This window comes from Tursiops truncatus, chromosome 9, assembly GCF_011762595.2.
Source record: "Tursiops truncatus isolate mTurTru1 chromosome 9, mTurTru1.mat.Y, whole genome shotgun sequence".
NCBI classification, from domain to species: domain Eukaryota; kingdom Metazoa; phylum Chordata; class Mammalia; order Artiodactyla; family Delphinidae; genus Tursiops; species Tursiops truncatus.
This window is the reverse complement of record NC_047042.1, coordinates 21,355,888-21,372,289: the sequence shown is the minus strand read 5'-3', so window position 1 is coordinate 21,372,289 and position 16,402 is coordinate 21,355,888. Positions and strand designations below refer to the sequence as shown.

The 16,402-nt window shown below is 34.6% G+C and overlaps 1 protein-coding gene across 1 annotated transcript in view; it reads left to right on the top strand.

Moving 5' to 3' along the window:
- MAGI2 (membrane associated guanylate kinase, WW and PDZ domain containing 2) overlaps nt 1-16,402 on the top strand; it is a 1,339,714-nt gene that overhangs the window by 854,539 nt on the left and 468,773 nt on the right. The window contains exon 6 of the mRNA XM_033862934.2: nt 7,157-7,236. Within this exon, the coding sequence (XP_033718825.2) occupies nt 7,157-7,236 (80 nt within the window). The remainder of the gene's footprint in view (nt 1-7,156; nt 7,237-16,402) is intronic.

Genomic DNA, 16,402 nt, shown 5'->3' with positions numbered 1-16,402 from the left:
CTGCATTTAGAATATGAGAGGAATTTTTGTCATTGTTCTCAATACTGAACACGTGGGCCAACTGTATTTCCCACACTCTTCAAAACTACTTCCTTTGCTGAATAATAAAAGCGGATTCCTTTTATCACTTACAGTGATATTTAATGGGAAAAGGTAAATATCTGAGAAAGTATTTTTAAACAACAGAATTTTAAATGCAGGTGAATGTACTCTTCCAAACATGCTTTAAAGCATTTATAATGTCACATATTTAGCAATTTTAAAAAGGCTTTCAAATACATAACATTATTTAAAACCAGTAGTTTCCTTAACTCATACTATCTTTTCATTAATATTATCTTTTAAAATAGACAGTATATTAATTTTAAATTCAAATTAGTAATAATAGTTACCACATATTGAGTGCCTACTTTTTTCATGCTGTGTTCAGCTTGTTTAACAGTAATAGCTAGTATGTTAAGCATTTACACTTTGCTCATTTAATTCTCACTTTAGATAGCTGCTGAGGCTTATAGAGGTAAGTAGCTTGCCCTTGGTCATATAACCAGGAATTGACAAAGCCAGGATGTTTGATTTCATTTTTTCAGCACATATTTATTGGGCACATACTGTGTGCTAGGAACTATTTTATTGAACCCTAGGAATATAGGGGTCAACAAAACTGACACGATTCATGTTTTCATGGGACATACACTGGCTCCAGGGTCCTTGCTCTTAACTAATTTGCCCTGGTGCGTACTTTACATGTATTATATCATAACCACCCTGTAAAGCATTTGAGGTACCCCCATTTTATAGGTGAGATATAAGGCACCCTTGGACAAATTAACATTCCCAAGGTCTTATAGCTTTGTGACCCTGCAAAGCCATTGCCATTATCCCATACTACCTCCACAATATATAAACAGGCATTGGCTGAAAAAAAAGTTTTATAGTACAAATAGTATTTGTTTTATAAGTTTCTCAGCCAGAAATTCATTCTGCAGAGGCTGAATGTTCCGTAAAGAATAGCTGCCACAGGATTAATCTGGGTTGACATGCTTTGGGAATCCCATTAAATTAGTTCTTTGTTTGGGAGTCAGTTTAGTTAGTGACATACAAGAGACTGCTATTGCTTTGGCAAAAAACAAAACGGCAACAAGAACCTATTTGTTTACTACCAGCTTCCTGAATGGCAGTGAATGCTATGTCATCTTAAATAATAGATTTTTTCAAAGCAAGCTTTTGAAACTGAAAATCACATCTGTGAAAAATGTCATGGCTATACATGGTTTCCCCAGTCTTTGTAAAGGGCTGAATTTGCTTTTAAATTCTAAATAAGACACACAATCTGTTGCTTCTTGTGTTGCTGTATTTCCTTAAGTTTTATGTAAATCGCCAATTACCATTTTCAACAAATTTAGAACTTTCATTTATTAAAAGAAGACAAAATATTTGAGAAATTTATTGAAAAGAAAAGGCGTTTTTTGGGTGAAGCCTAATGCTTTCTCATTCGAGGCTCAGCACATACCGATGAGTCGTGAAATCTTGTCTTGACTTACTCTCTGTAATTTGTATTACAATAACAGCAGATATAGTGAATATTTTTATATGTTTTTTTCTGCACAGGATTCTAGTGCAGTCTCTAAACAGAAAATAAGTGTTTTAGACCAAACATTAGTATGCAACAAATAACCATAATATCCAAAACAATATTTATGATAAAACTGCTTTTAAAAATGTTTTCTGAACATATGAAAGACAATATGATGGCAAACTCATATGTTCATATACTTAATGAAATTTTAGGAATATTATTTAGGAAACAGATAACCCACTGTAGAGGCTGGCAGTTATTTTTTCTGTGGATTACCAATGTATAAATAGAAAAGATAGTAGCACAATGCAAGTCTTGAACAAAAAAGCTTCTGCTGCTCATTAAATGTATCCAATCATTGCATTTAATAGTTCTTCCTTTTGAAATGATGATCTAGAGGGAAGACAAAAGCTTCCAGAAAACAATGTAATCATTCTGAGGATTTTATTGACTATAGTATAAAATGGAATCAGTCTATATTCCTCTAAAAACTAATGTTAATTTTTAAAAATACATAAAATACACTCAATAATCTCTATGATATTATTGATTCTGAACCTACATGACCACTGTTGGAACTTTAACATCCACATACATCTTGAATTGCTCAGAGGACTCTAGAATATTTACCTGGGCCTTGTTTACCTTGTTCAAAAGGTTATTATGTTTCATGCCATCAGATATTATTGAGTTCAATCTCTTATTATTCTTCTTAGTATTTCCCAGGATGAAAATACAGTGTATCAGATAAAGACTGAGATTCAGAATTGGCTTTTTTGGAGAACTTTTTAAATTCAATGTGTTTGTCATTGTTTTAAGTCTGTTACTGTTTTTTAGAGAAAATGGAGCTAAGGAAAGGAGTGTATTTGATAATAAAAGTTTCTCATTCTACTAATCAGATTTCAGGTGATGAAATGTCATCAGTATTTGTGCAGTAGTGAAAACATTATTTTGATCTTGGTGTCAAGACAAAGGTAGGAAGGAGAGAGGAAAAGAAAACAGTGAAAAGAGAAAGGAGGGGCTTCCCTGGTGGCGCAGTGGTTGAGAGTCTGCCTGCCGATGCAGGGGACACGGGGTTCGTGCCCCGGTCGGGGAAGATCCCACATGCCGCGGAGCGGCTGGGCCCGTGAGCCATGGCCACTGAGCCTGTGCGTCCGGAGCCTGTGCTCTGCAACGGGAAAGGCCACAACAGTGAGAGGCCCGCATACCACAAAAAAAGAAAAAAAAGAGAGAAAGGAAAAGAGGATTTGTCTTAAAATTGGGTTTGAATCGAGCCGTATATATACCTAGGAAACCATTATGGAGTTTGCGCCCCAACTGGACAAACATAGAGTAGATGGAAAAGTAGAATGGAGGATAGACTGTGGCACGATCTATATGACAATTTTGTTTTTCTCCTAATAAACACTCTACTCATTTGATAGCATTTTTATTAACCTAATTCTTTATAACCTCTAAGACCTAATATTCATATGTAGATTATATAAATCACCATTTTAAGACTTTATTCTAGAAAAATACTCAAATTTGATTTTAAAGTGATTTGGATATTCAGGTTTGTAAGGAGAAAATGTTTCCAGTGATTATATCATCTCTATGCATGTGCAATTTAATATAATACCTACTAAGTACCAGGCATTCAACACAGTCATTTAATCAGTGATTACTATTCTCACATAGGAGATAAAGGTCTCAGTTTGTAAACCACTGGCTATGGAGGTGGGAAAAAGATCTCTGATTACCCCCCAAGGGAGTCAAATAAAGCACCTCCGTATCAAAAGCGAAGTTTTAAGTTTAGTATGCCTCTGGTTTTGGACCATAAAAAAAACTTTGGCCTTGGGAATCAGATATGTCTGTTTAATGCTAGCTCTTTCACTTTCATGCACTAGGTGTGTAACCTTGGACAAATTACCTATCTTCTCTCAACCTTCCTTTCTCTATCTGTAAAATGGAGTTAAAAATACGAGCCACAGAGACTCATTAGCATCAAATGAAGTGAGCTGTGAAAGTTCTACAACAGTCCCTGACAAAGTAGACCATCAGGAAATGTTACAAGATAGTAAGAATAACTTTTCAATGGTGTGGCATAATGTCAGCAGCTTTTCCTGTTGAAGGGAAGCATTTTCTGTATGAGAAGAACGTTTCCTCAAAAAATAAGATATTATTTAATGTGCTGCTTTTGTCAATTTGGCAAAGGTTAAACTTACAAAATATCCAGAAATTTCTAATCATTGCAAGTTAGCCTATCACATCATCAAGGCCATTCTGATATGAATTTAAACTAGAATTGCCAAGTTGAATGAAATTTCACTTCTGGTTTGCTCCAGTCCTCCAGATAGACTTAGTTTAAAATCAGAGAAGACTTTTGGATAGACCATGCTTTAAGGTTTTCATCTGGATTTTTAAATAGGACAGTTATACAACTTGAATAGCCACTGACTCCACTTAATCTCTCACTTTTCATAATCCTCACATTAACGTTATCCATAGAAATACATAGAGTACTATATTATTATGATTCAAAGTTCCTCGAAAATGTGTGTTCCATTCCTCAGCTAGAAGTTTCTTTGCAAACGTAGCCTCTATATGTGTATGTGTCCCTGTTAAAGAAACTAGTATTGAAATACAAGATTATACAATATTAGCATCTTACCTTCCTGTCATTTGTGCTCCCCACGATTTGGAGAAAAGCAGAAAACTGGTATTCTGCGTCTGAATCTACTCTAGCAATGAAAGTGAAAGGAAATCACATCCTCAAACTTGAGGGAGGATAGTATGCAGATTGTGAAAAATCCTTCAACTGTCCCATTTTACACAGTCTCCTGCCCAGTGTTGAATCCTATTTTCAAAGGGAATTGTTGAGGTTTAAAAATATATAGTTTAAGGGAAGTGGAAAAGCCACTTGGTCCATTGTCTCCTAAATGCATTAAAAATATTCCCTTTCTAAGGCATCTTGAAGAAGCATGCAAATTACAAGGCTTGTGAGAACCACTGTTGAAAAATACTGTGCGGTATCTTCATGTGATGTTTGCGACAATTGCTGGAGGTAACTACTACCCACTTTCCTTCAGCATCATTTCAGAAGATCAGCAAAAAATGCTGTTAACTCTAAGAGACTCAAGCTGTCAAAATCTATTAAAGTGACATACCGTTAATGCTAGCTCAACCTAAAAAACAATCATCCTGTAATGAAATGCTTTATAGAAACTCAGGAAAGCTAGGAAATACATGCTTCTCTACTAAATTAGCCGGTATTTGAGACCCATGGTGGTGTGGTATAGAAATGGTAATTTGACTCCCTGCGGTGGCTTAGTAATGGCCCCTTCATAATTATCCATAGGTGTGTGTGCTTTTGTGAATATGTCTTAGAGACCTAGAAATGACTTTCCTCCAAAAAGGGGGGAAGAATTTGGAAGAAGCAGATGTGGGTAAAAAGAAGGGAAGTTTATTTTCCTTAGTCACCTCCCAAATTTGTTGCTAGTATATAAAAACGGAGACATCAACACACTCTCATACACACACACACGCACACACACACACACAGCACACACAAACTTTGAACTGAGGCATGTCTATAAAGAGCATCTTTACAGTGACTTTATTTTTCAAATGGGAGCAGCAAGCACTGAACCCAGTGCAACTATCCTCACAACAGGATAGTCATAACCCCCTTTCTGTCCATGGGCATCAAGTCTTTATTTGAGGGGAAAAGCCTAGATGATATTGACATGACTGTAAATGAGGACCAGAATGAGATACTGCAGTACTTTACATCCTTCTGGTAGTCGATAATGAAGTGCTATCACACTATACAAAAGTCACATTGGAGGAAAATAAAAGCTAGCATGCTCTCCTGACAATTTATAATTTCACCAACTTCATAGACTTCATCTCATCAGATTATTAGAGCCCTGCTCAGAGGGATCAATCATTAAGGAGTTCCTAAGTGTGAAGAAAATGATTGGAAAGTATTTTCTGTTTACCCCACATGAAAGTAAGAAATAAAAGGGAATCTTCTTTAAGAGCAGAAACTTCATGACCCAAGGATATTAATGTTTCAGTTCTCAGATCAGAGATGGCTCTACACTTAGGCAGATGTACTATCATCCAGAAAACACTATTTAAAGAGAGCTTTAACACTCTGGAATCATTTGCCCACTGCCCAGCTTAACTCCATCCTTCCTCCTTTCCGCCTTGAAATTCCCTTCATTAAGTAGGCACTTAAACTCTGGAAGCTTGCTATGAAATATGCTTCCTGGGAGAATTTTCTGAACTTTGCTTTAAGTGCAGATTGGTTCATCAGATTATTTAGCTAACACTTGTAGCTCTGATACAATAAAATATAGTTAAATTTCACTGAAGAAAGAGAAAATACATGTGAATTGATATTATAATTTTGACTTCCTTACAACTGTGTTCAAAGATCTCTATTATCTGGCTTTAGTTTATATTTCTAACCTTTTTTCCCACTTTTTCCTTTCACATTGCATTCTGACTCTTCCCTATATAAATGTCACTTTTCTACACCTGTGACTCTGCTCATTTCTGAAGCCCTCACAGATGTCACATCCTTGATAATTTGTCCATTGATAGATGAGATAACTTGAGACAGCTATTCACAGTAAAGATTTTAGCTCCAATGTATGGTTTCGAGTAGTTCTCAAGTAACAAATTACAGTGTGCATAAGAATCACCTGGAGTGCTAGCCAAAGATGGAGATTTTGCGGCTCCACCTCAAAGATTCTGATTTGGTAGTTCTATGAGAACTACCAGACTCCCAGAATATGCATTGTTAATAAGTCCACCAGATGATTCCAATGCAGGTAATTCCAGGACCTCTTTTCAAGACAGTGCTCTAATAACCTTTCTCCTTTGCTTTTTAAATTTCTGGCAAAAGACTTCCCAGAAAACATTTTTTAAAATGAAATTGTCATTAAAAATTATTAATTCCCAGAATTCCATTCCAAAAATGCTAGAATACAGACATTTTTATCTATCTTCCTAGCTGGATTGAAAGTATTTAGATGGAAGATAGCTAAATGCGGGTTAATGAAATTGCTGTTAGTTACTTTTTGAGAAAATGTAGGAATCCCAAGAACATGCTATAATTTGCATCACTTTTGTACTGCCTCTACCAGCTCTGTAGTTAAAGGGTAACAAAACAACCATTTATGAAAGGGCAGGTTTAAGATGAAAATAATTCTTTTGCAAAACTCAGGAAACAGTATCAGAGCCTGCGAACTGTGCGCTTCCAACTGGAGAATCCTGTATTTGTAATAAATTCCTTTTGCTCTGGATGAGTTCTGCATTTTCAATGAGGTTAACTTGGCAACATTCTAGTTGATTTTAATAAAAATAGCTGCTTTGAGGACAGGGAGCTGAGGTTGCCAATTTTACAGCTGCCTTTGCACGATTACTCTTACACCTCCTTCAGGGCTACTTAGAACCAGTAAGCAAATTAAGTGTATCGATTGCAATTTTGTTGGTCTAACCCCCTCTTTTTTTTTTTTTTTTTCCTTAAGGAATAAACTTGGTTCCTTTCAGTATGTGTCTGTTCAGAGTGATCTCTTTTCTTTTCAGCCATAACACAAAGACAACATCATGGCTGGATCCACGACTTGCGAAAAAGGCTAAACCTCCAGAAGAATGCAAAGAAAATGGTAGGTTATTTAAGTTTTTATGGTGTTTCGGCGTTGCACTTTGAGAGTATGTGTGTTTCTTAAGAGAAGGTCTTGTCTAAAGAAGCCATAATCTGATTGAGACAATTTTAAAGCTGTAATATTTAATGCCCAGATAGGAGAAAGAATTAACTCGGCATTTCAGCAGTGCCATGTGGTTTTCCTTTTTCTCTCTGAGGGGACTGTGCTGGACATCACAGCTCTGTGATCTCTATGGGTTCTCTTTGACTCCTGGCCTGACTTCCCACCACCTACTAGGGAGTTTTTGTTTGCAATATGTCTCTCTGAGGACTCTGATCTTTTCATTGGAATTAAATGTGGTGTATAGAGAAAAGTATTGTGGCACTATAAGTAATATTTTATTTTTGTGTTTTGAGGTATAGCATTCTTCTAGTTATTAAGGAATCGGTGATATAAAGATTTATACGTATGGCTCCTTTCCTTTAAATACAACAATTAATTGCATGAATGTGCTGGGTTATCTTTAGTATTTTCCAGTTCCCAATGTAATGACGTTAATTTGCTTAAAAATTGACTGTTTTCATCTATGTGAAGAGTTTTTAAAAATAATTTTGAGGATTAGATGAAAGTAAACCTTGTTTTTAAATTAGTAAATTATATAAATGAAGTGTTACTGATGATACTTACAAGTTTTTTTAACATTGAGTTTAATGTTAAAAGAGTACTTATAATTTGTCTAAAATGATAAATAGCGTATACTCCTGATGATTCATTATTTGACCACATTCACAGCCTTTATCTGATCAAATTATTAGAGCCTTGTTCAGAGGCATCTATCATTGAAGAGCTCTAAAAGTGAGGCAAGTGATGAGGAGTGTTTAAACTTTTAAAAAAGTTTTTAGAAAGTCAACTTTTTAAGAAGTCTGTAACTGTAAAAGTCCTTTTATTTTAATGGTAATTCTGTCTTTCTCAGACAATATCAAGATAATATTGTTCATTCCTATGGTATAAGGTAACTGTTCACAAGCTGGTTATACAACTGAGCTAAATAAAAAATCAGTTTACCGGCTATATGTATATATTTGAATGCATAAATGTCTAATTTTTATCACTACATATAATTTTATATTCACAGCTATGTCTGTATGCCTTCTGTATAAAAGTGTAGCTGTATGTGTGTGAATCCTTTACAATTATTCTGTGACCTGAGACTTTTGAGCACAATTAGGTTACATTTCATTGGCACTAATAAGACATATGTTGCAAATTACGATAGGTTATAAATTAAAATGACCTGATCTGCTATATCTGGGAGTTATGATTTACTGATGCCACAGATATAAAACTATATATATATATATATATATATATATATATATATATATATATACTAATTAAAATGAATTCAGTGATTTTGCAGTTCTGTACCTGTTGAACTTCTCAACTGTCTTGTACATTTGAGTTGTTCTTTTCATTATAAAAGGCTATTAAAGTCAAATTTTAAAATCCTGGGAAGGATGTAGGTTTAACATTTTGCATAACTGTAACATTTCAATGTTATCAGTTTTTCCCATATCTGTACTCATCTGTCTTCTCAGCATGGTAGATGCCTAAAATATGATACCAGTACCTGTGAATTCATGTGATATTAAAAAATGAGTCCTAGAATACAATCTAATAGCTCAGAGTGATTTATAACTGGTTAATTACTATTTTTCTTTTTCTACAAAATAAGTAATTCACAGATTTTATTTCATATGTTACTGGAGTATTTTACAATGTAAACTAACATCTAGTTAGAATGCTATTGTTCCAGGCACATATTTTAAGTTTTCTTACCAAGAAAAGTGCTTTTTGGTTATACTGTTACTTCTCTTTTATTTTTCTTTAAATAGCATAGATTAAAACTGCTTGTTTAAAATGTTGGATGTTAATGGATTGCTGTTGAGCCTACTAGTTAAGACAGCCTTCTTTATATCTATCACAGGTCAGCGCAGATCAAAAAAGTTAGTAGTTTTCTGAATGCTGAAATATGTATAAAATGTGTGTAAAAATTGTAGACGCTTAAGATGATAATATCTTTCACTAGCAAAGATTTATCCTTCTTCCACCATGGAGATAGAGTGGAGGCTAATTACCTTAATCCAATCAGAGCTGAGCCAACATGAGGTTGGGTTGAGCTTTGGTGAGACCCAGTCTACCTCTGGTTTGCTTTTGTTCTTAGGGTGTTTGCCCGCCCAGAGTTTCAACTAATAGCCTATTGTAGGTCAGCAAATATTTTCCATAAAGGGTCAGGTAGTAAATACTTGAGGCTTTGGTCACCCAGTTTCTTCGCAACTACTCATTGTTGTACAAAAGTGACCAAAGTCAATATATAAATAAAGGGTATAGATATATTTCAATAAAACATTGCTCATAGACACAGAAATTTGAGTTTCATGAATTAAAATATTATCCTTTTGATTTTTTTTCTCAAACATTTAAAATTATATAAACTGTTCTTAGCTCTTGGACCATACAAAACATAGGGGCAAGCTGGACTCGGTCCAAGGATGAACCCTGGCCTGGTGTATCCATGTGGAGCCTGCCCCTGGGCAGGTCTTGAACACCAATATTTTAAAAATATTTTTCTTCTCAGTAATGCAAGACTACCAAAAATCTGTGGTGCTTTTCAGGGGTTTTAGCTTAGTTTTTTGCCTCCAGACCTTGCATCTTCTGAATTTGACAGATGTCATCATGGAATGATTGGCATGTGTTAGAGCTTTGTCAGTCCCTCAAGACTCTGTAACAGTCTGCTGGTTTCTCTCAACCCCAGTGATGGCCTTCTTCCCAGGCCAAGTCTGGATTCTTTCCACAGCCCAGAATCAACAAAAATCATCTACAACATTCCTCCCTTACCTCTTCAGGATTCTCTCCTCTTCAGATTCTTAGACCATTTTAGATCTGTTGTTTCAGCAGTTCTCTGATTCCTTTGTATTGTTTATTTGTTATATTTGATCTAGATTTTCTATGTGTTCTCTTAACCTGCTCACTTCATCCTACCTGGAAGCAGAAATTTTAGTGCAGTAATTTTTAAATTGTACATTTAAGACTTTACTGGATTGCATGCTGTAAATTCTTTATTATCATTATAATCATACTTAGTCCCTCAAGATTGAATTCCATGTTATGTATGTGTGCATACTATTATGAATGTACATATGTATGTGTGTGTATGTAGATATGGATCTGTAAATGTATGCTTCTTCAGTTCTGTTTACATAGATGCTTGAAGGTGATTACTTAGTCACCTATAATAAGATGAAGTCAAGTAAAAGAGAGATGGAAGGAGGTATCGACTGATTTAAATTATTCTTGGGTGAGAGAAAAAACTAGCAAATGTTTTCTCATTGGCATCAAGGAGGGAAAAGCCACCATGGATGGCTCAGTACAAATACTTATTAAACAACTACTTATTCTGTTGACACTAAAGCAATCATTTTGCTTTTTTGTTTGAAGGATAACACAGCTACTAAACATAAAAACATACTTCCTTCTCTCAGAATATGGTTGAAAATAGTAAAGTCATTGTGCTCTGTGCAGTTTTGGAATTTAAGCACCAGTCTACATGGCAGAAAAAAGTCTCCACCTACTACAAGACTCTAATATTAGGATTTGGGGGAGTGCTGTTTAGCAAGCCAATATAGTCTTTTACAAAATGCAACAGAAATAACAGTTAACTATTAAATGATGTGGATGCAAGATTGGTTGAACTGTATATAAAGCACCATCATATTGTCCCCAGTCCTGAGAATCAGCACTGTGATGTTTGTCTGAGATATTTCCAATCATAAACATCCCAGTGGTGACACACTCCGCATGAATCACTGAATTAGGGTCAATATCAGAAGTGATTCAATCCCTGTAGGACTCTTTATAAAGTTGGAAAGTGACTAAAATCAGTAGGACTACAGTATTGTATTCAGGAGAGGAAATTATGTGGGATTTGTAGTCAGGGAAAACTGTATTCCAAATCCAAATCTGTGGGCTTTTAGGCAGGTACTTAATCTCTGGGAGCCTAGGTTTTCTTACCTGTAAATGGAAATGATATCTATTTCATGCACATTTAGTTTCACAAACGAGGACAGAGTTTGTTGCACCATAGACTCTAAATAACTGCTTCTTTATTTTCATTCGAGTATGCTCTGAGCCAACAAATTAGTCTCATAGAAGGCAACGGGGAAGAAATTCAGAATAGTTGGCCTACCTTAAGAGCCTTTAATTTCTCTAGGGTGTCCTGAAGAGGTAGAAAAGAACAAACCCATGTAGGCAAAACTTATCCAGCTAGCTAATTCCAGCCTAATATTAATAGATTGGAGGTTTCCCCCCTCCATTCTGTTAAACTAGCTCTAAATTTCACCAAGTTTTAATTCGAGCTGTATGAATTGGGTCATTTCTGTATTCAGTATCTATGAATTGTAAGTGAGTTGTTTCATAGGAAAGAAAAATCACATAATCTTAACCTTTTTACCTACATGAAAACTGCATTTCAACTTACATTAACTAAAGCTTTGAACTATTACTTAATCTATCTTAAAAAAAAAAAAGCTATGTCCGAAATGCTCATGAACAAAGATAGCATAAACTTTGTTTCATAATATTTATTAAATGGATTTTTTCCAAGATAAGGAGGTTACCTTTCTAAAATAATAGAAAACGCTAATTAATTTCAGGTCATTTCTTCTTTTTTTTTTTTTCCAGGTCATTTCTTAAGTGAGTTTTATAGACATGACAGAAACATTTGGACATGCATACTTTTATTTTTATTTTCATAGTTCAAATTCATTTTCTAGACTACATAATTTATTTCCCTTAAATAGGGACTTTGGCCTACTTTCTCATTAAATTTGTATTGATAATTAGAGCTCCTAATTTCTCAAGATTAAATATGAGCAAATTAATATATCCCTTGAATATTTGTTTTTCTAATCTGATAAAACTGCTAAGATTATATTTGTAAAGTATCTTGAAATTTTTTCACTAGGAAGAATTAATAAAAAAGACTCTAAAAATATTAACTATTCAAGTACTAAAACTTTAAAGTTGAAAAGATTCATTTATATGCAAATATTGAAATCCTAATGTTTAAATATTATGAACAAACTAATTTGTGTATTTTGTTTCTATACTGATATTTTGAGTGTTTTTGTAAAAAAAAATGAGGAAATTTAAAATATCTTAACAGAAGCAGTTAGTTCTTATTTCACTAACTGGTAATTATTTGTTACAGTAAGTCCTCCACATATGAACGAGTTCTGTTCTGAGAGTGCGTTCGTAAGACCAATTTGTTTGTAAGTCCAACAAAGTTAGCCTAGGTACCCAGCTAACACAATCGGCTATATAGTACTATACTGTGATAGGTTTATAATACGTTTCACACAACTAATACATTAAAAAACAAACACAAAACATAAAACATTTTTAATCTTATAGTACAGTACCTTGAAAAGTACAGTAGTAAAGTATAACAGCTGGCATACAGGGGCTGGCATCGAGTGAACAGGCAAGAAGAGTTACTGACTGGAGGAGGGAGAGGAGGTGGGAGATGGTAGAGCTGAGGGATCCTCAGCAATAGGAGGCGGAGGGCGAGCTGCAATTTCACTCTCGTCTGACGTTGATGGCACAGGTTCTGGTTCCTTGCTGGATTCAATTCTGTCTACCCTCTTGAAAAAACGATCCAGTGATGTCTGGATAGTAGCTCTTTTTTTCTCATCACAGATGACACGGTAGCACTAGATTGCATTCTGAATGGCTGCTACAACCTTCATGTACTGTTCTACGTTCAGGTCCTGTGCCTCAAAAACTAACAGTGCCTCCTCAAATAAAGAAAAACCCCTTGCCATTTCCTGTGTCATGAATCTCTTTGGTTCTTCAGTTACTTCTGCTTCCTCTTGTCTTTCTTCGTCCTTTCCTTGGGCCTCCAGTTCCATCAGGTCTTCATTAGTAAGCTCCTCATGTTGCATAGCAAGGAGTTTAATGTTATAAGAATGAGCGACATCTACCATCTTTTCACCTCGCTCCACTCTCTCAATTATTTTCAGTTTTGTTTCCATCGTCATCGCTTGGCACTTCTTAGCAGTACCAGCTACATCACCACTGCTTTTATGCTTGCTTCCAGACATCCTGGGCTTGAAATAAAGATACTGTACTACTGTACTCTATATAGTACTATACAGTAAAGTACACAAAAGCACAACCACTTGTAGTGGATGCAAACACATGACAATGTGCGCCAGACATGTGAACTAACTTATGTGATTGGACATGCAAACGCAAGTTCGCATCTTTGAAAGTTCGCAACTTGAAGGTTTGTATGTAGGGGACTTACTGTAGTCATGATTTTCTATAGCAGCACTTTGAGATATGCTTTATCTAATAATATAGCACTCTTTCCATAATTTCAGCTCAAGAGTACTAAGAAAAAAACAATATTTTAGGAATATAAATCTTTTGGGGAGGAAATAATGTTAATCCAAAATAAATCATATAGGATGGATATTACACTGTTGTGCACAGGTACCAGATTCTGGGTTGTTACTGGCTGTCATTTGATCTAATTGGTCCCATTCTATTCTGATGGGTTGGTGTCCAAACAATTAAAGCTGTTAAATATTTGGAATATCTTTCCTTCACTAATTGTTTATCTGTTTCCCTTCTACCTATTAATGTTAACTTTAGCTATAGAGTAGTACCTGCAGAAGGATTATGAAATTTTGTCCTCCTTTAGTTCTTGATGTCTCAACTTACATTTATGCTTAGGAATAAGTTGTGTCTTATCCTTACTCTTTAATGCACACAAGTTTAAAAATAATATTGACATCATTGAATCTGTTCTACACAGTAGCAAAATGATTTTAAATTTTTTCAAAGATGACTTTTTTTAAAGCATTATAAATCCACAGGAAATAACAAAAGGATTACAGGGAGGTCCCAAACACCCTTCATGAAGCCTCTCCCACGTTAACATCTTATATATATTTATATATATATATATAATACAATATCAAAATCAGGAAATTGACATTGGTACAATGAACAGAACTTATTCAGACTTCACCAGTTATACAAGTGGTCCTTTGTGTTTGTGTGTGTGTAGTTCTATACAATTATATCACGTGTGTAGCTCCACATAACTATAACCACAATAAAGATACATTACCACGAGGCTCCCTTATCTACCAGTTTGTAGCCATATACGTGTCCTCCCACTGCACAAACCTTAGCCACTAATCTATTCTTCATTTCAATTACTTTGTTATTTCAAATGTGTTATACAATAGAATCATACAGTGTGTAAACTTTTGAGATTGCTTTTTCCACTCAATTTAATTACGTTGAAATCCATTCAGGTGTGTGTCTCAATGGTTTGCTACTTTTTATGTACCAATGTTTGTTTAAGCATTTACCCACTGAAGGACACCTGGATTGTTTCCAGTTTTTAGCTAATACAAATGAAACTACAACAGACACTTGAATACAGGGTTTTGCATGAACATAGGTTTAATTTCCCTGGGATAAGTGACCAAGAGTGCAATTGCTAGATTGTTATAGAAAGTGCATCTTTAGTTTTAGAATAAACTACCAAACTATTTTCCAGAGTGCCTGTACTCTTTTATTGTACATCCCCACCAGCAGTGAAGGAGTGATCCAGTTTTTCTGCATACTTGTTAGCATTTGGTGTTACGACTATTTTTTATTTTAGCCATTTTGATAGGTGTGTAATGATATTGTATTGTGGTTTTAATTTGTATTTCCCTAATGGCTAATGATATTGAACATATTTTCATGTGATTATTTGTCATTTATATATCCTTCTCAGAGTAAGTCTGGTCATGTCTTTTGACCAATTTTTAATTAGGCTCTTTTTTTTATTCAGTTTTGAGAGTTCTTTATGTATTCTAGATAGAAGTCCCTCTATCAGATATGTTCTTTACAAACATTATCTCCCAGTCTGTAATTGGCCTTTCCATCCTCTTCACAGGATTTTTTGCAGAGAAAATGTTTTTAATTTCAATAAAGTCTAATTTATCAAATTTTCCTTTTATGAACCATGTTTCTGATAACAAGTGTAAGGACTCTTCACCTAGCCCTAGATGCCAAAGAGTTTCTCATGTTTTTTTCCTAAATTGTATAGTTTTACATTTAAGCCTGTGGTCTATGTTTACTTAATTTTTTATAAGGTGTAAGGTTTAGGTTAAGGTTCAGTTTTTCCCTGTGGATATCTAGTTACTCTAGCACCATTTGTATAACAGGCTATCCTCTCTCCATTGGATTGTGAATGCAACTTTGTCATAAATCAGTGGGTTACACTGGTCTATGGGTCTATCTCTGTGCCAGTAACACACTCTCTTGATTCCTGTAGGTCTGTGGTAAGCCTTAGTATTAGGGAGAATGATGCTCCCTAGTTTATTCTTTTCTAGGAAGAGAGAAGGAGAGAAAGAGAAAGGAGTTTTAGTTAATCAGGAAGAGATAACAATTCTGAACTTTTATGCATGCTTGTATGTACAGCTTCAAGTTATACAGAGATGGGGAAAAAATGACAAATCTGAAAAAAAAAATTTAAAGAATTCACTATTAGAGTGTATGATTGAGTGCATCTCTCTTACTACTCAATATATTAAACACAGAAAAATAAGAAGAAAGATTTGATAAACAGAAAAGGTATTCTTGATCTAAAAGTTTTAACGAATGGAGAATACACTTCTCAAGCATACATAGTACTTTATGAACATTGAATACATAATAGTCCATAGAGTAGGTCTTTACAAAATTTAAAGATGACATTCCTATATTACAGAAAACTTTAATTATATATCAATAAAAAGAAAAATAGTCTCCATAATAGGAAAATTTAAAACATTAAAAAATGTTTCCACCTTCATTGGGGTATAGCTGACAAATGAAATTGTGTCAGTTTAAGGCATGCGGTATGATGATTTGATACACATATAGTGAAATGATTAACACAATTTAGTTAATACATCCATCAACTCACATGGTTACCTTTTTGTGTCTGTGTGGTGAGAACATTGAAGATATACTCTCTTAGCAACTTTCAAGTATATGATACAGTGCTATTAACTGTAGTCACTATGCTGTACATTAGATCCTCAGAACTTATTCATCTTATAACTGTAAGTTTCTTTCT